The 26,816-nt window shown below is 39.5% G+C and overlaps 1 protein-coding gene across 1 annotated transcript in view; it reads left to right on the top strand.

Annotated features, from left to right (window-relative positions):
- LOC108876975 (MAM domain-containing glycosylphosphatidylinositol anchor protein 1) overlaps window positions 1–26,816 on the top strand; it is a 153,742-nt gene that overhangs the window by 69,035 nt on the left and 57,891 nt on the right. The window contains exons 5-6 of the mRNA XM_018666844.2: window positions 22,393–22,589; window positions 24,306–24,438. Of these exons, the coding sequence (XP_018522360.1) occupies window positions 22,393–22,589; window positions 24,306–24,438 (330 nt within the window). The remainder of the gene's footprint in view (window positions 1–22,392; window positions 22,590–24,305; window positions 24,439–26,816) is intronic.

Genomic DNA, 26,816 nt, shown 5'->3' with positions numbered 1-26,816 from the left:
TATCGTTGTCAGATCCACTTCAGAACCAATATGATGGAATACTAAGGTGGATTTCATTACCAATCACATGTATTCACACAGTGTCTTTCAGATGAATAGGCTTGACTTAAAAGAAAATACTGAATGTGTATGTGTCTTGTGTTTGTGTGTGTTTGTGAGCATTTGTATTTCAGAATAAAATGAATTTGTATGGTATGTGTGTATAACTAAGTGAGTGTGTCTAAGTGTATGCGCTCGACAGCGTGAATGCTAAGCAGACAGTAGGACTATTGTCATAGGAAAATAATACATCTCTCTCTCTATCAAATCAAATTTAGTCCCACAGTGCATCTTATTTTTTTGGACTGAACAGGCAAAAGATGTTCCATAGATATGGGACAAGGCAGAGAGGTATGAAAAGGCGGCTATTGTCCTGCTTCTCATGAATACATATTTTTGATTAAGTTCATCTTTTGGATATTTAAAATCCTTTGGATAAAAGCAAAGGAGAGAGATTTTGTTCCCCCACAGCATTCAGCTTCCAGGTCTCTGTCATATCTGCTTTATGAGTAAGCTAATTATTTAGCTCATTGCGTATTTGAACTTTTTTTTTTTTTGTGTCGGCATGGTCCAGTACACCATATACCCTTGAACACAGCATATATAAATGTGTGTGTGTGTGTGTGTGTGTATATATATATATATGTATATCCCATCAGTATGCTTTCCTGAACAGAAAAGTCTTTAAGTGTTTTTTGAAGTAATCCACAGTCTGTAGGGCCCTCAGGTTTTCAGACAGTGCGTTCCAGAGCCGTGGAGCGGTTTCTGTGAAGGCTTGATCCCCCATTGTATGAAGTTTGGTCCTGTGGGGGGGCAGAGACGTTGATTATTTGTGAATGGAGGTGTCTTGTTGTAGATTGTGGAGTGAGGAGTTTTTTGAGATATTGTGGGGCATTTCCATGGATGCACTGGTGGGTAAGTGGACAGAGTTTATATGGTGTGGATTGGTGTGATGTGCTCATTTTTATGCATCCTCATTTGGATCCTGGCAGCGCTGTTTTGGATGTGTTGTAGCTTTTGGAGGTTCCTGTCAGGGATCTCGATGAGGAGTGCATTACAGTAGTCCAGCCTGGAGGAGACAAAGACGTGGACCATCACATGTTTCTAAGATGGAGGAATGCAGTTTTACAGAGGTGGTAGACATGTGTATCAAATGACCCAAATTTATAAAAGAGGAGAAGAGGGTGATGGTGTGGCCAGAAAAAGAAATACAGTTTATGGGGGAGGATCAGAGCTGATGGGGGGTTCCATTTTAAAGGGCTTTGGTTTTGCTGCTGTTAAGCTAGAGAATTTAGCGTATCCCAGGGCCACATACTCAGCCCTATCTGTGAGATAGGACCTGAACCATTCCAGAGCAGTGCCAGACAGTCCAGATATGTGCTGGAGACGGTGGAGGAGAATATTGTGGTCGACTGTATCGAAGGCGGCTGTGAGATCCAGGAGAATGAGGAGTGGTGAAGAGCCCTGGTCAGCAGCCACCAGGAGGTCATTGGTGACTCTGACCAGGGCTGTCTCTGTACTGTGGGAGGGCTCGAAACGAGACTGAAAATTTTCGAAAAGATTGTGTTTTTTGAGGTGGTCCTGAAGCTGGGCTGAGATAACCTTTTCCTAAACCATTGACAGGAATGGAAGATTAGAGATCGGACGGTAGTTTGCCATGACTTCAGGATCCAGGGAGGTTTTTTTAGATGGGATGTAAACATGGCGGTTTTTAATGCCAGTGGAACTTGGCTGCTCTGCAGAGAGTGATTAATGATTTCCGATGATGAGGGGTTTATGTCAGAGACATTAGCTTTTACCAGGGGAGTGGGTCCAAGGAGCATGTTGAGCATCTCATCCTCTGGATGATTCCCTCAACTTCTCTCATTGTGGTGTTGCAAACTAACTGTGAGAGACAGCCCACTGGTTTCAAAGTGGGCAAGTCCAGGGGTGGGGGCTGGAGACAGACAGTGAGAAATGGATGTTTACCTTAGTGGTAAAATGTGCAATGAAACTATTGCACTGCTCCTCTGGGATTATTGCAGGTGTGGGTTTTGGGTGTAAGCAGATGATTATGGAAAAAAGTTGTTGCCGGGTCTATCATTAAGTGCTCTGGAATAGTTTTTTTTTGGTGTTCTTGATAGGTTAGTTTGTGAACAGTTAGGCTGGTTGCAACAAAACACCGCTCAAGGGTCTGGCTAGCAGCTTTCATCAGGTGGAGCTCACTTGTAAACCACGGGGCAGATTTTGAAAAAGTGACCACATGTGATTTAACAGGTGCATGGTCCTCAAGGGTGTTCTGGAGGCTATTGTTGTAATGGTCCCTCGATTCACTGACTGACAAAAAGTGGGTGACAATAGACGGGCTTTTAACGTCAGAGTTTAAGTCAGTGGGATTTATATTCTTCAAGTTCTGAAGTGGATACAGCATTGTGGTTTGGAGTACAGTGAGTGTGAGGGGAGATCCATTGAGATGATTTTATGGTCAGAGACACCCAGGTTGCATACTTGGAGGTTAGAGATGGGGACAGAGTCAATAATTACTAAGTGAAGGGTGTGGCCCTTTTTGTGAGTGGGGACCTGCTGGCCGGACTGGTATATGTATGTATATATACATATATTCATCCAAATGTTGTTTATATATGTATTTGACAGATTGAAATAAAAGATATAGACTGCTGTTTCTGACACACGTTATTTCACATGAGCTACTTAATTAATACTTGGGGTCCTGACTCAGAACCTGTTTGGATTATTGTTATGATATGAATGGAAGTTAAACTGGAGAATATAACTTGATTTGATTGAAACTGACTTGGTGGAGTTGGCAAAGATAAAAGGAGATGTACAGTATAACTCTGTTAAGAGTTGTTGAAACTACAAAAATACCACTCTATGTTGTGCATTGGTTTTACAGAGTTGAGGTTCCTCCTTTATATACAATCTTTGGCACAGCACAGACATTGGCTGAAAAGAGCACTTTAACCAGACAACAGACAAGTTCAGTGTGGTCAGCAGGTTCTCTCCTGCTAATATGACCTGCAATGTTTGGAAAATGGTGAAAGCGATGGTCAACTGTTCTTGAACTGAGTCAGATGCACAGCTGGCTAAAAATAATGTTTCACATTCACACACTTCACTTGGGTATGCAGCAGCTCTAATGGATAGCAATGCTGCAACAAGCAGGCTGAGAGCAGTAAAGAAAGGATGTGTCTATAAATGGGGTGGACAAAATAATATAGAGTTCAAAAGTACCACAAACTACATAACATCCTCTAAAATTATCATACAGTTGAATCCACAGCTCTCTAAAACTGTTTCAACAAAAACAGAACATTATAACCATTACGAGCACAAATGTTGCAGTAAACTGAGTGTATATTTTAGTCAACGTTGTAATCCGTGCTATTAGATTACATACTGTAAAGAAATGGGTAGACAATGGAAGAAGGCAGATAAAAACACATTCAAACATCTTTAATACCATAACGTGACATGGAAATGATGAGCAGTAACATTAAAGCCATATCATTTGTGGTTAAAGGGGCATCTGTGTAATGGTTGCACATTCTTCTCTTCACCAGCTGTGTTAGATTCTAGTCTTTGATTTGTTGCATACAAGACATTTTTAGTCTTTGTCTGGATGAGATGCCAGTGTCCATGTCAACAAGTTTTTGTTACCACACCCCCTCCCTTATGAGCCATCTACTGTAAATAAGGCACTTAACCCTCAAATGCTGCCTAGTGGTGATGTGGCTTTACTGACTATGTATTAGGGTATTGGTGAAAAAGAACATGCAAAGTCAGCAAAGCTTCCTGACTAAATTAAGGCAAAAAAACAAAAAAAATTGCTTTTATTTGTTACAGCCTCTGAAAGACTAGCAGTGTATTGCATTGTATTTCCTACAAGAGAAGAAGCTGACAATCCGACCATTGTTTCCCATTAGGCCTAATTAATTAGCACTTTGCTATGGTAGAAATCCCTAATGGAGGCTCACTGACCTTGGAGTTATATTCAGTCCTCGGAAGGCAAAGGCAGCCCTCTCCTGGGTGTGTTTATAATAAAAACAGCTTTTGCATTTTGTTTAGCACTCTGGTACCTCTGTGTGTGCATGTATATATATGTGTGTGTGTGTGTGTGTGTGTGTGTGTGTTTCTGTCTTTATATGTGTGCAGTCACATATTAGCACTATGTGGGTAGATTTATTTGGCAAGGTGTTGAGTTAAATGATGAGCAGAGACTAACAGAAAAGGATTGAGTTTAGATAACACATACTTTATATCATTGCACCACTGAAATTACATTCACATTACACATTGTGAAACATTGTGAATCATGTGGCATAGGTGATTGTTTGGCTTCCCTTTATGTATTCCTATTTACTGTACTTCTGTTATGTTTCACATTTCACAACAAAGGTGTGTCACGTACAATGTGTCAGTTAAAAATGAAAATCACTGGCTTTGCGATAGTGTTACAACATGACAATGCTGTGAATATGTGTTGTGGTGTCATCTTTGTTTTTCTTAGTGTGCATCTGTCCTCCCAAATGTGATTAGAATGTTTTATTTAATTTATTTTTACTTCATGTGACATCTGTTGATCATCTGTTGTTTCAACATAATGTAATTCATTTAAAATGTGTTAATTAGCATTCATACCTTACATTATACCTTTTTCTTTATCATACCATATTTTATCAAATACTAGCACCATATTACTAAAGTGCCCGTGTAAATGTATTTTGTTACTAAGTAGCATTTCAGCATAGCACCCTCAAAAATGCACCCTGATTCAGTCCTTCTTGGTAATTGTTTGCAGGTGTGTTGGTTCCAAAAGTAGAAATGATGATCCCTGAAAAGGGAAGCCATACATTTCTTTAAAAAAAAAAAAAAAAAATCCAAATACTTCCATGGTAATTTGTTGAATGCAAGTTATGTGGTCCCTTATGTTAAATACAGTGTAGTTCAAAGAGGTATGTCTTCCTTCTGAGACTTGGTGGTTTCCATTTGCCCGACTCATCTCTCCCCCAGTTACCTTTGTAAAGACAGCCTGTAAAATATAAGATCTGTTACTAATGGATCTTTATGCTTCAGACAGCCACCCTGGCCTAATTATTTTCTCTTGCTGGCAGACACTGTGTGTGAGCATACAGCTGGAGGATGGGGGGGTTATGGGGTGGCACTGACAAGTGTGCTGGTGCAACCTTGACAGAGGAACAAACTGAGACATCAAGGAAGCCGCAGCAGCAGAGAATGGCTTCTCTGTGTCCAAGACAATATAGATCAAACCAAACAGAGTAAAGCACTTAAACGTGTCCTATAATTCTTTTGATCACCAAAGAGAACAGAATATGAAAAAAAAAAAAAAAAAATTCTCCTCTTCTTCTTCAAAAGGTTGATCTTGTGTGGTATTTTCTTGCTCCTTGTATCACATTAGTAGTGGAATTTTTGTCATGTTACAGGTAGCAGTATTCACATAAAAGCATGAACTCAATGTACAATAAGTTTCTTTAGTGAGCAACGATTAGCTAAATTCTTGTAATGTAAGATAATCAATAGTGACGATGCCTGGGAAAGAAAAAACTTTCACTGAGACAAGCCCTTCTCAGCCTTTAGAAACATGTACACAGAGGTAGTAATGTAAAAATTACTCAACCAGCATCCTGCATATATTTAGCTTTTTTTTTTTTTTTAGCAATGCATTCTTATTTTTTTTATATTCACAGTTTTATTATTCATCAGTCATATTCCCACATCGGGGGTAGCAGGTTGTGTCAGATTGCTCAGGTGATATCTTAGACATCACTTCTCTAATTTTCATGAAATGATGCATTTTTGCATCATGTCCTGGTATTAAAAAATACTCTCATTTGTCTGATAGGAATGATATTATTACAGGTCATAATTTTAAACGTAAATGTGGTTAACATAAAACCTGCTACTCACATTAAGTTATGCTTACAAATTACACTGATTTGCATAATGGGGCTGCTATAGGTCAGACCTTTAAAGATATGCTGTTGATTTTAAACCTCATTTCCATGGAGGCTATGCTGGTTTCACGAAATGGACTTGATTCACTGCACCTACAATAAACTCTTGTTTGTTAATTTTTGTTCTAATTTCTTAATACCTTTGCATATTTTTGCTTCAGTCCATTATGTGCTCCACTTGCTAAAATATGGGTTTGTACCTTGTTTTCTGCGTTGGAGTGTGGTGTCCTCACTTTCACCCAGAACATCTGCAGCGTCTACTTATATCAGTTTTCCTTAAACATCATGCTGTCACAGTGCTGTTGCTTTGGAGCTATTACTTAGTACATTATGCAAGACTTATGTCCTCTTCCCTGCTCATGCCCTAACCTCTCTATTGTAAGAGGTCATTTGGTTTCCCCTGGAGGATCATTCAGCTGGGACAATTATGTAGCAATAAGTCACAAAGGGCTTCAGGAAGGAATCAGCATTAGATGGCATGTCTCGAGAGTGTGACCTGCCCTCATGGCAGGTGTTTTTCTGTGTTTTAGAACACTGTGGGTTGTTGTGCTCTGTAAAGTCTGTGACTGTGTTGGTTGTAAGTTAAGTTTAAAGGACACTTCCAACACCATGTTGAAACCAACAGATGGCAATGTTACAATTGGAGACTATGATATCCAAACATGTCCAGTACAAACAAACAAATGCCTCATAGTTTCAGAGATTTAAATACTGGCACTGCTCTGAGATGTCTTTTATTCTAACTACAACCGAGGGCATATCACTCTTGTGTGTATTGAACTGTATTGATTAACCCTCGACAGGCTGGGTGTAAGCAGCTTGAAAAACAGCCCATGACAGTCAGGCAGACACTGTTCTAATTAGCTCGGTGCCATTTCCTCAATAAACTGTGTGACATAAAGTGTTAACAGTAACACAATCTCCCATTAAGAATATTAAAGTGAACAGTTTGCATCGGCTTCTGTGAAAGTGTCATGCAAGATAATGGTGTTTTGACAGAAATGTCATGAAATCTGAGGGCACCTGCTGCTGTAAGAAAAGAATTGCAGTTTGAAACGGCTCTTTTAGTTTTACAGAAGTCATTGATTTTTCCGATCAAAATCAATCAAACTGTTTGTTGCTGGGGTTCAAATCCTTTCCCAACTTTGTTCTGCAAGTAGATTTAAGAAAATCCTCAATTTAGGCAAAAGATCTTTGATCAATAAGAAAAGTTCTAATCCTAACGAGTAAAATGTTCTCATTTTCCTGCAGCTCTTCAGGCTTTAGCCCATAGCTGGTATAGAATTGTGAATACTGTCAGTATTATATCTCAGAATGAATTAGGTCATTTTAACACAGCCTTATCAGAGGTCCCCACTTAGCGCGACTTGAGAAGTTTCATAGTTTGCTTGCAAATAAGCCATATTTGTCGAGACAGATGGATGAGCAGATGGAGATGATGAGCACAAACCACAATCAGCCTGCCATTACTTCCCAGACATATGCTTAATATGACATGTTACAATTACACTGTCACAATGGAGCCTCATTTATCCAAATTTCAGGCACCATCTAGTTGTGTCAGATCGTTTCAACACAGCAAATTCTAACTGATCCAAATTTTAGAGTTCGGTTAGATTGCTCTAACAGCCTCCTCTTAATAGCACTTAAGAAAGTATAATTACAGTCAGTGAAATCTCTCAAGGATTTTCTTCCTTTACGCCTCAACAAACCCTGTATCATATCTGCTTAAATGATCCGTGGACATAAACGCGAGTCTCAGTTTCCACTGTGGCAGAAAAGCTGGGCCAGTGTCACATATCTCATTAGAGACAGTATTTGAGATGCTTTATATTATTTTCTTTTAAATAACAGGCAGTTAATATACATAATCAACACAGTCACTGACTTCAATGACATGCAAAGCTATTTTTCAGTTTCCGAAAGAAACCATTCCTCTTTTGTCTAAAGCACTGATGTGCAAAGGCTATATTTTCCTAATCATCTTGGTCAAGACTTAAAACCTCCTTTGTGGAGCGTGTTCACAAGTGGATCACCACACAGTTTTTTCCCCCTTAAATACCTCAGAGATTTCTGTCAAAATGTACCTGCCCATATCATGCAGACATCCCTAAGGAACTGGAGCCTTGCAGTTGGAACAAAGGCAAGATGGTTGATTTGTGAGCACAATATATGGATGACCTACTGTAGTGCCTGTGTGTGTGTGTGTGTGTGTGTACATGTATGTTTACATAGCTCCATGAATGTGTAAAATTATAAGCTTTTGATAGAATGAGTTTAAGTGACTGTATGTATGCATGCATGCACAGACAACACTGTGTGCTTCGCATCACAAATCTCCCTACACTTTCCTCACTCCAGGTTCCCGGTGGGTGAGTGTGGTGAGTCACTGATAACATGTGACATGGGTTTTCCATGACACATTCGGGTCGCCTGCACTGAGGTACTACATCACAGTTAACTCTTTTAAGAACATCTACATTCATGCTTTATGATAAACAAAGTGTGTTTGACAAATATAGAGGTACAGTGTGGAAGGGAAGCTGAAGGAGGCAAGGTTGAAAGAGTTGGTGGGAGGAGGAGAGGACAAGACAAGTGTGGAAGGAGAGAGGTGGAGAAGGGCATAAAAAAAAGGAGAAAAGGAAAGAAGCCCAGCAACACTATTGCGTGGAGCGTAGCTGCAGAGTGTTAACCTAAGAAAAAAGAAAAACAGCAAAATTGTAATAGAGAATGCCTAAAAAAATGTGTGAGCCAGTGTGATGTTGCCACCATCACACCATAGCTGTAGACCTTTAAGAAATGGCCAGGAGGAGTGTGGATTTTTTCTGGCAGTCGATTTCTTATACATAGTCAAGTAGGGTGAGGCTTTTATATCATTTTGCTGGGTGGAGACAAGATAAGAAAACTGTGTTTTACTGATCAAAAACCCCAACTGTCAGACATTTATAGAGAGACATGCAGGGAGAGGTGGAGCAGTGCAGGAGGATATATGAGGTGAGATATCCTGACAGGCAGAAATAGCCACATGCATATGCATTGGACAAACAAAATACAGCATGATTTGGAATCTTGCAGTTTCTTTTTTTTCCGCCACGTTAACACCTGTTTTTCCTTTTATTTGACACAGAGATTACCTGTACTAAACAGAGTCACCCAGAAAGGACTGAGGCATTTAGCAGCATGACCACCATACGCACGTCTGTAGGTGAACAAACACAAGTGCTATAGGGTGAAGTATGGTTTGGTTATAAGCTGTCCTGCAGACCGTGAGGAGATAAGACCACTCCACTTGTCCCTTTATCTAAAATGTGTTTTCCCCCCCCTTCCCCTTTGTTTTTCCATCCCTTATTTATTGACTCGCTCTTCCCTATGAAGGTTATACAATGCAGTGTAGGCTTGAAATAATCTTGACCTTACCACCATGTAGCACACACTGATATTTTTCTCAGGGAAAATAACCATTAGACTAGAATGAAGGATAAATCAAGTGGTTCATGGTCGGTTTCCTGTGGTGCTGACAACATCAACGTCTGACAATGGGACAGAAAGCAGGACATGTAAGACTGGAAACATTTTACTAAGTATGAGTCATATGCTATTCAAGGATCTATTATAGAGCACAGTGTGCTACTATTGCATCATGTATATTTTAATGCAGAGGAAAATTATTTAATTTCATTTGCTAAATATAAGAAGTGTTCATAGTTTCTGTACCACTAACATATATACATATTATACACATATATTGCTTTTGTTTTCCTACAGCTTAATTTAGCTAGTTTTGCTCAGCAGAAATTGTACCATTGATCTTTGTTGAGAGGCTTTCATTTCACTTTCATTTCATTTCACTTTCATTTTCATTTCACTTACTTCCCCTGTGGACAAAATGACCTTATGGTTTGCTGATGGGCATCTGTAAACCCAATTCAAATGTGATAGAATGGCATCACCATGACGTTGCAGTAATTAAGACGTCCAGCTGTCTTTTAAATATCCTCCGGTCAATATAGCTGATCAGATTCCAGCTAGTCCCTTTTCACTCAGCTGTCATCAATTTGCCGGTATTCATGGCCCCTTCGGGCCAATTATTGACGATGTGCTGGAATGAGATAAGGGTAAAATAAGCTCTAATGTCAGTGTGTGAGGTTGAGAGAAGATTTTATTCTTGTCATACATTGTATTTGTTTAAAGCAGCAGCGGGTCTGTTCGTGCGGTTTGCAGTTCAGTGTCGGGATATTAACGATAAATCCTGCACACATGGCTGCCTCCCCTGCTGGTAGCTATTCTCAGTGAGTGGATCCTCTGTCTGACACCTAAACCAGCTATGAGATGGAAATGTGGGGCTATAAACTAAACAACTGACAGTGAACCTTTCATTTAATTTCCTTTAATATTTTTTACCGCCCTCACAGGTAGGATGGCTGTTCAAATTAGCCAGCTCCCCCCGGCCTAAGACCCCGCTGGGCGGCATCTGTATTCATCAACGCCATAAGGCCAGACCAATTCTAATATTATTTTATGGCTATGGCATTTTTCATCCAGCCAGTCTCCAATAACTTCCAACTTAGATTTTTATGGCTTTGCTCTTCCTCTCTTTTCTCCCTTTTCAGTCTGTCTGTGCACTGCACCTTCTGTTCACACTCATCCTCACTCACTCCCCATCTCTCCTGCTCCATCTCTACCCTCACTATCTCTTTCACAATTGACTCATTCTATAGATTTTGACCCTCCTCTCCTTTCCTTCACTTCCTCCTGTACTTCTCTCCTCCCTCTCCTCCTCCCACATTTTCAGTTTTTTTCATTTATGGCCAGCTGCAGCGGGCTGGGTAATGAAGGCAGTGTTATAAAGTATGGGAGGTGCCTCGGGGCAGGCTCACAGCCTGTGTATCGGCAGATAGAGAAATTGAAATAGGATGAGGATGGAGACAGAGGGGCAGAGACTAGAGGATTAGACTGCCATGAAACATAGAAAAGATCCAAAATTGGAAAAATGTAGAAAAATATTACAGGAACAAAGAAAGTCATTGCTGGTGTGAGAACAGTTTTCTTATGTGACTGTCAACCTTCTCGTAAAATCTACTACTAAGTGAAGAGGTGAAAAAGAGGAAGAGAACTGCCAGGTATGTCAACAGATAAACACCTGATCAATGCAGAAAATAAACCAATTTCATCATCACCTGAGGAGGCAGTCATTTAGCCCAAGAGCTGTTTTTCATCAGCTGCAGGGAGGTAATGTCTCTATTGGTCTGAGAGAAAATCGAGCTTGAGAAGAGAGGGACTTGAAATAGTGATGCGATTCAGAGTTAGGAGAGACTGAGAAGTAAAGAGAAATGAGATGCAGCAAATAATGTATAGTGAAGGAGGGGAGGGAGCTGGCTCTATAGCTACTCACTGGTCTTTTTATTGCAGCGTAAAGCACTGACATATACCAACATACATCTATACATTACATCCTGTTTATTAGATATTGTAGACATCAACATTTTGGATGAATCTGTTGATGTAGTAATGTTATTGTAGTGAATGTGACAAATCCATTCCTACAAACCACTGAAAACATGTCTTTTTAAATTTAACAAAAATTTGGGAAAAAAGCACGGGAAACATGTTTTTACTTGAACTCAAGAATATGGTGTGCAAAAAGAACAACATAAAGCTTTTAACCTCAGCTCAAAGTGAATCATAGCAAGTGAATAATAAAACACTTTTACTCCCTAACCTAAAATCAGTTCAATACATGTCTGTAAAGTGTTCCAGCCTGGGGAAATAATCTGTGTTTCTGCAGAAAAAGTAGGGAAGGACAGAAAAACTGGAAGAGACACAAACAGATAACAAATGTAAAGAAAGCAGGAAATAAACCAGAATATAAACCTGGTGAAAAATCTGAAATGGGTATCCGGTGGGTGCACTACCACAAACCCAAGGTGTTAAATTTTGTTAAGAGTGGTGCTAGCTCAGCACTTTCTGAGCACAGGCTGAGCTGGTGGTAGGCGAGTGCCACACAAATCAGTCTGGAGAGTAGGCAATAACCATCACAGCCACAGGCAGGTGCGGTTATTCTCTCTCAAAGCGTCGCCTAATAAGCTCTGTGAAGAGTGTTCGCTGTGGGCAGTTTCTAAAATAACACTTGGCGGACTGTTGGTGGTCTGAAAAGCTATATTTTGGTTTAGAGTAGATCCTCCATGGTGGTATTTGACTTTTGCAAGAGAGAAACTTAGCTTTGTCCTCTCTGTAAGGTCGTGCATGTTTAGATCTTCTCAAACTTTCTCTTATTTTACCAATTTTTAGACTTTTCTATTCCATAGACAACTGTAACATCAGAAGATGAAACTATGTTGGCTGGCAGACATGGAATAAAATAATATTGTGTGCAATGCATCTTGACATACAAAATGTCACTCTAGTGTATGTGTGAGTGCCTTTACATAACAGTGTGATGAGTGTTTCAGTAGCTTTTCATTTCATTGTTTCATCTAATTTACCCATATATATGTATTTACTCTGCCAGCTAAGTGTCTTTATATATTGCACCAATTTATATATAGAATATCACAGGTATTTGTCAAGTAAATTGAATTGTGCTCTGACTCAAGTATCTACAGCTGAACTCATAATATTGCATTAGTGTGAAAAACTCAGACTTCCCAATGACCTTTGACCCTATAAAGCCCTGTGAAGGTCATAGAGGCCACATAATAAATTCCAAAGTAAATAAATAGTTAATGTGATCTTTGTGCTAACTCACTGAGAGGGGTCTTCTAATGGCCCATGAGGGGACCACTGGGACTAATATCTAAATTTAATATCATGTAACCTCAGATTTCTCCACCAACAGGCTTTACTATTGTCCTTTGAAGCAACATAGAAGAGAGGTTTATAATCTAAGACAAGTAAAAAGTGTTTTTACTCCTGTTGTCACAAAATTCAGATGTACGTTTACTGTGTTTAGCTGGAGCTGTTAAATATTTACTGAGCAAGTAGGAGGGTTTTCAGCATCTTGCTGGAGGGCACATTATAAGAACTGTTATTTGCTCCCGCTGAGAACCACTGAACCTTTGACCCGTCAGTTATGAGATGGTAAAGATATTGGGTAATTCCCTTGCTGTGCTGTCTCGAAAAACTAATTGTGAGGGGGCGAAGGAGTTGGACATCAACTTACATTTTTAACAAAGCTTGTGGCCCAGCATCTATAACAGTAACTGTTACATCATTAGTTATTAGCACAACTTCAATAACACTTGTATCCACAACCTATTTAGATGATATCCACTGACCTGTTATTAAATTTTCCGATCGATGTGACATAATATCAGAAGGGTTTAAATTTACTGCACAACCTCAGTTACATTATTTTGGAAAAAATGGTGGCTAGAGTTGTGTTGATGAATGTCCTCTGTCCTCACTGCATGTCTTACCTTATAGAGTATAGCATTTAGTCTAAAACTTTTTGTTTTCTACATTGTGTTCCTCAGTCCAACTAAGTGACAAAAATAATCTCAGCTTCTCACTGAGACTGGTGATGAGTCTTATACATTCTCTGTTTTCTGGCCTGCTGTTATCCTGGGAGTCTCCTCACTCTTATTTATTTATTTGTTTACCGTCTCCTGTTAACCAGGAGACAATGAAAGTGAAGTTGTGCCAGAATACCACTTTAGTATCTGAGCAGAAGAATCCACAGAAGTGGTCCAGAGCTGTTTTAATAAAGGCACAGTGCAGATTGCCCCTGAGTGTAGTGTTCGTCCCACAACACAACACAATAAAACAGAAGCAATTTAATAATTTTAAGAGCAGCAACAGCCTATATTACCCTGTGTGTGTGTCTATATGTGTTCTCCTCTATTGCTGTGGTACACAGTGCCCTGGATGTGCACAAAGCTAATTAGATATGCAGCGAGCCACAGGGTTAGACGCTACACATCTGTCGCTTGCCCACAAATTTGTTTCTTTTGCCAACTTTAAGGAATGGCTACACATGATGACTCTTAATGCCATCGCATTCTTTTTCTCAAGCCTGGCATCAAAACATGCACACAGTAATGCATCAATCCCAGCTGTTACACCATGACCCGGGCATCCACATGACCACAGGAGGAGTAAGAAGGGCATCCTTTATCCGCTCTGCTCCCCATAGATAACTTCAGAAGGCACTTACAGGGACAGGGAAGGACTTTCTTCTCTCAGCCCTCTGGGGCTGCAGGAAGCGAACTGAGATTCATGTGTTATTTTGGTCCTGAGGAGTTTTTGTGTGTATTTGTTAGTGAATGCATACTGTACGTGTGTGTAGGTGTATGCATGTCTGAATGAGTGTGTGCAATTTATTGCATATCTGTGTGTACGCCTCTGTAGAAGTTGGACGTGTGTGTTTTTGCGTGTGTGTGTTATCTTAGCCCAGGGGTTAAATGAGCAAACTATGCCTCTTTGTCCCTTAACACCCCTTTCGCTGTCACCACTGCTGTGCAGCTACACTGTCACACTTGCACTGTAAATAATCATGCCCAAATTAGTCGTTTTTTATGGCTTAAGATAATAGAGTCACACCATCATGAATGTTTAATACCATTTCCCAGGCTCTTTGCTGACAAAAGCATAATTAAGGCTTGTACATAATGCGCTGGCTCGACGAAAATGCACCATTTTCAGCAAATTCATGAGCGTTAGTTTGGGAGAGGACACACTGTGTAATTCCTCTTAACACAGGCTCCTGTGCCTGTGCTGTTAAACCTGACAATACACGTTGTAACACGAGGTGATACATGTGTAAACTGCAGTGCACTTTGCATTCTTTGTAATTATCAGGAAAGATTTATTTTTTCTTAAATAACTCAAATTAAATCACAATAGAAAGAACCTTTTCTACAAAAAAAACCCATTGCTCTTTACTCTTTTACCTTTTCCTTTTTGTTTTCATATAAATGAAAAGTAGTCATAATCATTATTATCCTTGTTGTTATTATCATATCACAATGATGAATCGTATTACTTTTCCAAATTCTTTCAATCAAAACATATCTCATGTTAATTTTTATTTCTGTATGCTGCAATATTATATTAATATGGTGCAGGTGGAAGGTGCTGCATTCACTCTGAGATTCTGTCTAGTGTTTTCTAATGTATTTTCTTTTTGACAGTATTATTCTGCCCACCTTCTGCCCGCTTCCCCTTCATATTTTCATTCCTCTCCATGTTTCTGTCTGTAATGTAATGCCATCACCTCTGTCCATATACATTTTCTCCATCTCCTTCTCTCATTACTCTGCTTTTATTCAATAATCTATCAACTTTCTACCTCCCTCCCTGTCTCTCTGTGTTTCACTGTAAAAGGACTGGCATCTATAGTTTCTTCTTCTGTAAAGGGCCCAGTACATGAATATACAAATTACACAGCTGACACTCATAGCTGCAAGAACATAGATCAATTTCCTTTGATTGTATACAAAGATATTATTCATACATCCTCCTCTATTCCATCATTTCCACCATATTAGCTTAAGTCTGAGGCATGGGTTAAAAACAAAAACAAAAGACCAATGATTTTGGTTATACTTTTTAAAAAAAAAAGAAAAAAAAGTGGAGAATATCACCCTAAATCAATCTTTACTTCTAAACATTGCATTTTAAACACAGGCAATGTTCTTGTTATTTCCAAATGTGGGCCTTGTGCATGTTTTATGCCCTCTTTAAGGCGATGTCTATGAGCAGAATGCTGAATAATTGAAGAGACGCGAAGCCGGATCAAACAGAAAGTCTGCCTCTGTTCGTGCCTCTATATGTGCAGTCTTTTCCCACTGTGCGTGTGGCTGTGTTCACACACGTGTGTTTGTGTGTGTGTGTGTGTGTGTGTGTGTGGTTAATAGCCTATAAGAATGTGTTTTCAATCTGTGTGAGAGAGAGAGACAGATTGTTGTTTTTTTACTGTAGTTGGTGTGATGATCACTTATTACTACAGACAGAGATATATTTGGAGTCTGTTGTCTATAGAGACAGTTTTTTTTATTTGACAGCCTTTTTCCATCCTAGAAGCTCATCATTTTTGCATCAGTTTTCATCACATCCAAATGTCCATCACATCATTACCAATCAGAAAACAGCTGTTGTTTTTGACCACCACTGCTTAAACACTGATAATAAGAATATCAGCAGCATACTTAAATCTCTGTATATCCTGAAAGCAGATAAAGGTCCACATGTTATATACAGTAGAAGTGAAGAACTGCTGTTCTGAAACTATGTTAAGATGAATTTTTCATTATTTCATTATTCAAAGGAAATCACTGACAACAGATGATGAATCCTTTTGATCTGAATTGAAATTTGCTTTGGCTCAATGTGGGGTGTGGGTCAATTAAATTCCAAATGAATTTGCTCAGAAATTATTTTACTTAGTGGAAAGCACTCATTTTGTATCTTTTAAAATAATTTTATGGATCGCAGTCTCTCTGTTTGTTCCAACCTGAGATACTGCAACAATTATTGGATGGATGGCCATGAATACCTGCTAATGACATCACCCTGATGTTATACACTGTAGTGTGCTCTAATTAGCAAATTTCAGGATGCTATGATGCTTAACTAAGATGGTGAATATTGTAAGCATTGACATTATGAGCATGTTAGCATGTTGACATTATATTCACCACAAAGCACTCCTGTTCTTCAGTACAGCCACGCAGAGCTGCCAGCCTGTAGACTCTTAGTCATGTTTATACTTTGGGGCAGTTTGGTTATTTGCTTGGTCAGGGTGAGACAAAAACTAAGAGTTAAAACTTTTCATAGTTTCGCAGAAGAAACGCCACATTCTAAATGTATCAACTTGATCATTCCTGTGTTTAGTGTCAGCACCAAAAGCAGCTCAACTATTCCCCCATTCATACTGTCTTGATTGGAAAATGCACTTGATCACATCTGTTAAGCATGAATACTGCATGTTTGTCTTTTTATCTTTATCACATACGTACACAGTTTCTTTCTGACTTCTTATTCTGCAAATTGATAATATATTCTGCAGTGACCTTCAGTGAATTACAGTTGTTTACTTGGGATAATGCAGTTGATGTACAATGATGTTGTGCAATAGATAGTGAACATAGCTATTGTTGCTTACACAATCACATCCCCTCACCCAGCCACCCTCACAGACACGCACTGCTCCGCACACACGCATTGCACCACACCTTATCCTCCTCCGCTGCACGCTCACACTCAATTGAACCTGTCATCTTCTCTTTGGTCCCCTAATGGCCGTCTACTCCTAGAGAGCTATTAGAGTGCAGGACATGTTATTGGAAATCAAAGAGGATTTGGAGTCCAGGGCGTCCTCCTGCGGGGGAAAGCACCCAGCAGAGGTCAACTTGTTACAAAAACACATTCGGTCAACCCTGACCACCAGGATGGATTGCTTCTGAGTAAATCCCTGTTTCCATCACTGCCATGGTTACTCTGGTTATTTCCGCGCAACTTTTGAGGCATGATCGCGAAGAACCCGATGGCATACAGACACATTTTGAGTCTATAAGACACACATACTGCGCTACTACAACTGTTATTCCTGTGAAATTAAATCACTGCTTATTTCTACCACATTGTCACTGGAGATTTAATCTATTGAGCAGGGTTAAGAGGTTTGGAACAGGTTTTTAAACCATTTTAAAATACAGCAGATAAACTCTTAAAAAGATCACGAGGTCAGCACAGGAAAAAAAAAAAAGCTGTATTTTCATTGCCATGCTCTCTCTACCGAGTGTATTGCATTTGCTAGTAGCGCAGTCAGTAGATGTTCAGAGTTTGTAATTCTGACCACAGCTCTGATCATCTGATTCCTCAGATAACAAGCACACAAAATCTGTAGTGGAGAGTTTCTTTCTGCTCGTTAGTTTGCTTTTGAAATTTATATTAAAACAACAAACATCCTTTTCAAGAGCAAACATAATTGGAATACCTGACCAAAATTGCACTCTGTCCAAACCTTCGGGGAACACTTCGAACACTCGGGGTAATTTTGAAGCACATGCTGATGTATGAGAGTTTCCTACATCACTTTTTAATATAATTCAGATGAATCAGGGCCTGGGAGTATTTGGAACGAATAGAGGTAAAATACTTGACTGTGTTTTTTCTTTCTAATGATAAAGGGTTTTCATTAACAGGCAAGAGGTCTAACAGAATCTGGTCGCCTGATCAAGACTGTACGAAACACAGTGTTGAATAGCTCCTCTTGAATTAATTTGTGTCAGCCAGATAAGGCAGTTCACCGGAGATGTGCCGTTTTTCCTATTTTCTTTATCAAAAAACATGTAAATGAAGTAAAAATGTATTCATGAGGTGCAATTTTAACCAAGTTGTTTGCCATTAGGTAAATGTTAAAGAGCTAAAATTGCAGCAGATAAAGTGGCCCAAATAAAGCGTGAGTTTTTATAGCCATTACAGTTTTCCCGTTTCTAGCAGTCAAAGGATAGAGGTAGCTGAGGTGGACTCCTTAGTAATAATAGAACTAATAAATATATGTATAGTTCCTACATATTTTCATAATACTACGATTTTTCTTTTTGTAATAAAATCTAAAATCTTCTTTTTTATTCATTGGTAATATAGCGTGTGAGGAAAAACAGCATTTGACAAATCTGTCTTTATGCCCCAAATTGACAAATTGACAGTTAAAAACACAATATAGTCAACAACAAACATGCAAAGGCTCTTAGAGGACTGAAATGATTAGATCTTCTAAGGTGCTACCATTAGACTGCAGATGGAATAGCAGGTGTTGCTTTTTTATCACATGCTATTAACTTTATAAAAGATATGTGTTCGTTTGATTGTGCGCTTTGACCACATGCATTAGTCCAAACTAAGGGTCGCACTCTGAAGGAAAAGTATAGTAAAATGTCTCTGTGTCAGCACCACTGTGTAGTGTCTAAGCAGAAAACATTGCCAGACCCCCCCCACCCCCCAACCTCCCAAGTGCAGCTTGGAAAATTTGGAAGTGTAGATGTACATTAAAAGCTGTAGCTAACAAAAGCTTTGCAGTGCAATTGATCTAAGCTGTGTGCAACGGCAGGACTTTGGGGAAATCAGAAGCTTCATTAAAGTTTCATATTGTATTTCTGTACACTTGCAGTTTCATCTTGTGTCTCTATTTACTTAAGGGCCCAAACTGAGTAAAGTTAGACTTACCACGGGAGCTTGGATTATAAAAGCTTTAACGACACAACTGTCATGTGAAAAAACAAAACAACAACAAAAGAAAACTTGTCATCGTTTTATTTGTGACATTTGTAAAGCAATTTTGAAAAATTTTAAAGCAAGAAGGGACAATTGTTCTAGTGGGATGGTTGCTTTGTTTTTTGAATTTTGCAATGCTTAAATATACCATGCTGAAACTGACAGAGGACAAGGAGGACTACAGGAACAATGTGCACCTCTGAGTGGCTCTACAGGGCTTGTCCACTCATATAGTGTGATATTCTTGAGAATCTACCTGTCTGTATTTGCTTCTCTCTGTGTCAATCTGTCACTTTCCACTTTCTCCACATTCAACCATAGTGTCACCAAACAGACAGAATGACAGCAGATAGTCACACTCGCCTGCTCTCTGACACATACACACACACACACACACACACATACACATACTCTGCACACGGCATTAGTCACCTAGGATTCCCCCTGCGCTGCAAATGATCTGTGAAAATCATGCAGAAATCCTGTGCCAGTCTTGGACGAATACACACACACGCATGCAGGCACATATTCACAAAATTCAAGTATGCAAAGGTGCTTGCTCTTTTGCCAGATCTCTTTCACACACACATGCACGTGGCAGAACCAGGAGGCAGATATCTTTGATAGGTGCCCAGGTTTGAGAGCCTGCTGTTGCTGGCAGAGGCTTTTAGAGAGATTGGTGGTACCTCGCTGTCCAGTTTCCTGCTGAGCCTTTTGTCCCAAACTGTGGGTTGTCATTTTATAAATGAGGGTGTCCATGAGGAGATGAAAGGGATGGAAACAGGTGAGCACTTCACAAAGCACAGAGCTGGATCACTGAGAAAATCTCAAATAACGGACAAATAACACACAGAAGTACTCTTGGTAAGCAGCTTAGTCATGTCAGACATAGTATACGAGGCTCAATTTTTATTTCCTCAGCTGCAGCAGAGTTTTTTTTTTTTTTTTTTTTGACAGACAATGACTGTGGGATGCATTTTGTTTTATTTGAGCATTTTACAAAAGATGGCAGTGTAATCTTATTCACAATACGTTTAACAGGTTATAAGTGCAACTGTTTTTTTTTGTTTGTTTTTTTTAAAATTTTTTTTATTTTTATTTATTTATTTTTTTTACCACAGTTGACTTCTGAACAACATTTGAATGCCATTTTCACGAAACAAAATATGACTAAAGGTCTACAGTCATTCTAGCAGCACTGTAGTGAGGCTAGCCTTTGAGTTAACATCAGTATACTAACAAATGCTCACAATAACAATGCCAGTATGATAATACTAAGCAGCTAATGTTTATGCCATGTACACCATCCAAGTATTTGATAATTGGCAGTAAAACAAAGCACACCTGAGAATGTATATCATTCATCCATTTTTCTGGTATTTGTTTGTAAACCAAAGTGCTGAACAAACTGGAATTTTGACCTGGGCTTAGTCAGGGGACCACCAAAGTCAAAGGGGTATTCAGTGTATTCCAAAGCTCTTATGCAGGTCATTGCAAGGTCTGATCTGTTTTGCTGTGACATATTCAGTATTATATGTTTCTATACATGTACCACAACATACAGAGTCAGAATACAGAATCTGCTTTTATTTTTCTCTTTGAAAAGATGATTTGATGAAAGATCTATAGTCACAAGTGTTCACATGTACCTTAAGTGTTTTACCCATTCTGAGTCTGTTCTTTCCCATGACATTCAGGCTTGATCAGACTCAGCCGTAAAGGATGCAAGATAGTTAAATTTTTCCATGACCCTGTGATTCATCTCTTGTTTGAAAAAGTAAAGTAAAACCACGCAATGCCTGGTTTGTTTGGAGCCACCTGAATGAGTTCAAGTTGTCTGTGCGTGTTTATGAATCCCAGAGCTGTAACCTTCAAACCGCGGAAGTGGCCTGATGCTGTGCTGAGGCTGGACACACTTTAATATGCGTCCAGATGTGAGTGTGAATGTATGCATGTGTGTGCCTGTTTGTGTGACACAACCCTCGTGTGACAGCTGTGCCCTTATCAACAGCACACTCAAAATTCAAGCATGCTTATCCGCACATTGTTTCTCTCAAGCGTCTCTGACCCAAAATACAATAAATACATCCCTCCTTCCTCCATCACATGGGCCCTGCTATTCTCACATCTGATAGTGTCAAGGAATGTAGTAGCTACACTCACATCTCAACTTTCTATAGCTTGGACCGTGCCTTCTAGATAAGCACAGCAGGTGAGATGGCTTGACACAGGAGAAAGGAAATGGGGGACAGGAGCAGAGAAGAGAAAAGAAGAAGTGAGAAGAGAGGAGAGAGGTAAAATGGAAAGGCAGGAAAAGGGAGGAAACGGTGACCCTGGTGTTGGAAGAAATTGTTTCCATGATGTTTGAAGTCTGCAACATTCCAATTAGGCTGCAAAGAATCAGGATTTTACACACACACAACTACTGCCCTGTATGAGATAGAGGCTAGGAGCGAGGAGGACGGGATAGAGAGGCAGGGACAGTGATGAGGAGTGAAAGTGGCAGTGAGTTTTGGAGAGATGGCAGAAACCAGGGGAGAGCAGCCTCCATGCTCGTGACAGCGGCTGAAATCCTATCCACTGGAGGAAAAGGGAGATGACACTGCCATGAAGGAAATGCGCAGGGAAACTAGGCAAGTTACAGAGGGGGGGAAAGAGATAAAAATGACAGAAAAAATATCTAAATGTTGTGTGTGTGAGAGTCACAGCTAGGGAGGGGAAAATGGCAAAACGCAGAGATTGTTGGGACATTTGTGCTCGTTAGAAGCTGTGATCAATGGACACGTGTTTGGATAGTTTTGGTCAGTGTGGATATTCAGTTCAGCCAACAAACAGCATTTGTTTGCCCTTGTTTACAGTTGTGTCCCAGTTACCAAATTCCATTCCTGCCACACATAATATTGCCAGTGTTTTGCACAGAAAAGAGAAAAGGTGACAGCATCATACAAACTAAAGGCTGTTTTGACTACCCGCACGCTTAAGAATTTGTGCTTTTCTAAAACTGTACCTTGTGGTTTCTTGGTGTGAATTTTTTGTGTGTGGCAAAATAAAACCTTAACGAACAAGCTCCTGGAGTGTAATAACCCCATAATCTCCACTTTGCAGCCATATCTGAGTCTTCACTTTTTTTTATTTTTTCTTGTTCCTTTGCTGTGTTTTGCAGACCTTGACACGCCAGTTCTGACGGTGCACCAGACCATCAGCGATGTGCGCGGCAGTTACTATCAGGAGAAGACGGTGTTTCTGCGCTGCACCGTCAACTCCAACCCTCCCGCCCGATTCATCTGGAAACGTGGGAGCATGCTCATCGAGCAGAGCAAGGACAACGGAGTGGACATCTATGAGCCGCTTTACACTCAGGTACACATGAACGCATACGCAGCGCGGACACGCTGCCAGGTGTGCAATCATGCCCCTGTTTTGTGTTGTACTCTCCAAAAAGTGCCTCACAAAATCTCTCCCCACTGAATTGTATCCTCCACTCTAAATCTCTCCCTTCTCCTCTTGTTAAACATTCAGTGTTTGGGGAGAGGGGCTCTTGTAAGAGTGATACTTAGCATTTTAAGAACTTGATGGGCTATGTCACTTGTTCACCTTTCAAAAACCAAAAACAGCATAAAACTGTAGGTTACATGTGTTTATCTGTCAGATGCAGTCAGCATGTTCAGCTAAATCTACGTTAGTGATCTAGTATTACTCCTAAGGCCAAGGAGCATTTCACACCATGTTATTATGTAGGGTTACAGGGTACATAACATAAAGCCCTGGTTACAATGGCACATCCCAGTGTGGATACTTGTCGTGGATGCTGTATCAGAGTTAAACATGGTATTTGACAAAATGTCACATTCAACAAACACATAAGCCCTCATCTGAGAAGCCTGAAACATGTGGTTCAAAAAAAAAAAAAAAGAAGCGAAATGATAACTCTTTGTCTTGTTTACTTGCTCCAAATATGTAAACTAAGAATGTGTAAATCACTATGCATTTTGAGGGGTAAATCAATCCTATTATCATTGCAAACTGCATATGTGCTTTGTGAGAGTGAACCCTGGAGCTAGGACGGTCAATCGGACTTTTTCTATACTGTTGCAGTGACTTAGAATGTCTTTAAATAGATAAGCCCATGGGCCAATACTTCAAAATGTACTCTATACTGAAAGAAGAAACACACACAGATGTAGAAACATGTTCAATTCTCTTTGTCTTTCAACAGAGACACAAAAACTTTCAGTCGAGCCATCAGTTGGCCAGTTACTTGTTCAGTTAGCCAGCAATAGCCAGTAAGCTAACAAGATAACTAAATAAACAGTCCCATAGCCTGATCTCCCAGCCTGAGCGCACAATCGTTGCATTCACACAGCTGCTCTCCACTTATCAAAGCATCAGTCAGCCACAAAGCAGAGCCCCTGGAGTTCAATTAGCCAGTCAGCAGAGCTCTCTTCCCAGGGATGCCTAAGACGCTGTTAGCCCATCACCTACTGTAGCAGACCGACGGTTATACAGTATCAGACACAAAGTCTTGATCAGAAAAATCATTAGCGATGTTGAAAGGGATGTGCATCTACATTAGAGGCACAGAGAAAGCTATTGAGATGCTAAGAGATATAGAGTAGTTTTCATGAATAGTGAAGGAGAGGATGGCATGTATTCAGCTGTTTTTATCAGTCCCAATCAGTTTCATTTTCCTGATGGTCTCCAGCAAAAGCCATTTGAAATTCAGCATTCATATTACTCCATATGTAAATCTTAGATGCTTCAGTTGATAATCAGGGCATGTTAGGCACACAAACACAGTATGCGTATATGCGTGCGTGTGTGTGTGTCTTTGACCCTATTTATCACACTGCGGCTCATCAAAAATTGAAGTGACTTTTACGCAAGATTACAACCCAGTTTACAAAAGACAAAAATAAAAACCTCAGAGCTTTCTCATTGACATAATGTTGTGTGTTATGTAATGGCAATGTAGTAATGTTAGATTTATGTTTAAAGTTTTTATGCATCTAGCAAATAAATCACATCACAAGATTGTGTTTTAGCATGATGTTGTTGTGTGTGTTTTGTCCCATTTAGGGTGAGACCAAGGTGCTGAAGCTGAAAAACCTAAGACCCAAGGACTTTGCTGATTATACCTGCCAGGTGTCTGTCCGCAATGTGTGTAACATCGAAGATAAGTCGGTCACCTTCAGGCTCACAAATACTACCAGTAAGTTGTTTGATTGTTTTCCGAAAACCAAACAGAAGACATCCACACACCTTCGCAAAAGCTTCCATTTTTTCTCTGTCTCCCGAGTGTTTCATCTCATCTGACTTTTCCCCGCACGCTCGCTATGTCTCTGCTCAGGAAGCTCTTGCTCTCTGTCTCTTTCTCTCATTGTGAAAATGTCTCCCATCTTTACATGTTCAGGAAATAGCATTCTCCTTTCATCCTCTCATTTTCTCTCTTCCTTTAATCCCTCACTCTCTCTCTTTCTCTCTCTCTCTTGCTCGCTCGTCTTCCTTTATTTCTGCTGGTTTTTCTTCTGCCCTTTGACTTTCCACTCAAATTTGCTCTCAGTCTCTCTATCTCTTTGCCTGCCTCCCAGCGTGCTATATTGTCTATCTGTCTTGTTTTTCGGTTGCTGAGAGCTCATCTCGGGGCCGTCAGCTGTAATTCAGTTGTCACACTCCCTGTTATCTCCAATTCACTCCACACCGCTCTGTCCATCTCCACGCCACCGCCTGGCAACTCTGTTACTTACGACAACATTGTTGCCGTTGACAACCCTGTCAGGTTTGTTACGGTCAGACGGATACACCACAAGGGAAAACCCAGTGCCTGTGCAGTTTTTTATGATTCGTTTTTCATTGTTTTTATTTTCTCTTCTTCTCTCCCTTTCTTCTTGCTGCATTGTCTAAATGGCAGCTGGAATTAATGTTAACGAGTCTTGCTAAACAGTTAAGTGCTTTGTAGTTTTTATATACATATGTTTTCCTTTTATCAGTTATATTTAAATCCTTAAATCAGTGTATTCAGTTGGTAGGTCCTTTTTATAAAGCTTAATGAAACACTCTTCCTATAAAGTGAGACTACTACATTTGTTTTTTACATGCTCAAGAGCCATTTGAAGATAAGAGGACTGTTCAGGGCTTTGTGTCAAAATTCTCACAGTCAGTAGGCCTGAATGAGTATACACTGAAAATGTGGAAATAGCAAAGTTGTACTTATTTAACTGAAAGGACGCTGTAGGTTAAAAACAAACAAGCAAAAAAAAAAAAAAAAAAAAAAACCCCAAAAATCTCCAAACTGAAAATTTAAAAATGAAAGCTAAAGGCTCCCTTAAAGCAATAGTTCGACATTTTGGGAAATACACTTTTTCTTTCACTCTTGCCCAGAGTTAGACGAGAAGATCGATGCCACTTTCATATCTCTCTGGATTAAACATGAAACTACAGCCAGCAGCCTGTTAGCTTCGCTTAGCACAAAGAAACAGTGGGAAACAACTAGCCTGGTTCTGATCATAGTACACCTATTAGCACCTATAAAGCTCAATAATTAACACATTATGTTGTTTTATTTATTTAATCCCAAACAGCAAATTGTAGGTTTTTGGGGGGAGAAGGTAGAAGGGTAATAGACCAAAGGAATAGTACAGAACATAACCCTTTATCCCATTTATCATACAGACTTGAGAGCAGTATAGATCCTCTCATTCAAAAGAGCATAAAACTATTGCTATTTAACATCAAATTTCCCTTGAGCAAGGCACTAGGTCTTGTCTGATCAGAAGACAATCAGTGCAGTTTAGTTCCCATGCTGGGAATGATGTAACACTGAATGTTGTGCAGAGGTACTTGTACTTTATTGGAGTATTTTCATTCCATGCTATTTTCCACCTCTACTCCATACAAATATTGGAAAATATTGAATTTGATGGTTACTTTACCAATTAAGGTTTTACATTCAAAAATATGGAGGCTTATAAAACATGATGCATTGTTATAGATTAAACTATCCAGTTGTTTATAAAATTTGAGCTGGAATGATAGTCAATATTCAATTAGTTGTTTGATAGTAAATTAAATCTATTTTGATAGCTGATTACTTGTAAAGATGCCAAACCTTTCATGGCTCGAGCCTCTCAAAAGTAAGGATTTGCTCATTATCTTCTGAAGTTTTACATAGCAAATATTCAACTGACTGAGCAAGAAAATAGTCACCAGATGAATCCATAATGTAAATAGTCATTAGTTGCAGCCCAAAACAAAATAGTGAGAATTTAGCTACAACTGTAAAAGACTGCTTATATATGAGTAATAGTGAATACTTTTACTTTTGATACTTTCCCTTATATATACTTGCATACATTTATTTGACTAACATTTTCATCATGGGGCTCTTACACTGCAGTATTAGTACTTTTACTGTGTGGGATCTGCATACTTCCTCCAGCATTGTATAAATATTATAGAAAATCTGTGTGGACCAGCAAACATTGTTGAAAGAAAAAGAAATTCAAGTAAAAACATTATCTTTTTAATGGCATTAATGTTGCCTCAGTATGATATCTCAGTTACACACTAAAGAGTAAACAAAGACAAATC

The sequence above is a fragment of the Lates calcarifer genome, linkage group LG2, assembly GCF_001640805.2.
Source record: "Lates calcarifer isolate ASB-BC8 linkage group LG2, TLL_Latcal_v3, whole genome shotgun sequence".
Lineage (NCBI taxonomy): Eukaryota > Metazoa > Chordata > Actinopteri > Centropomidae > Lates > Lates calcarifer.
The sequence above is the reverse complement of the archived record's forward strand: the minus strand, read 5'-3'. Positions and strand labels throughout refer to the sequence as shown.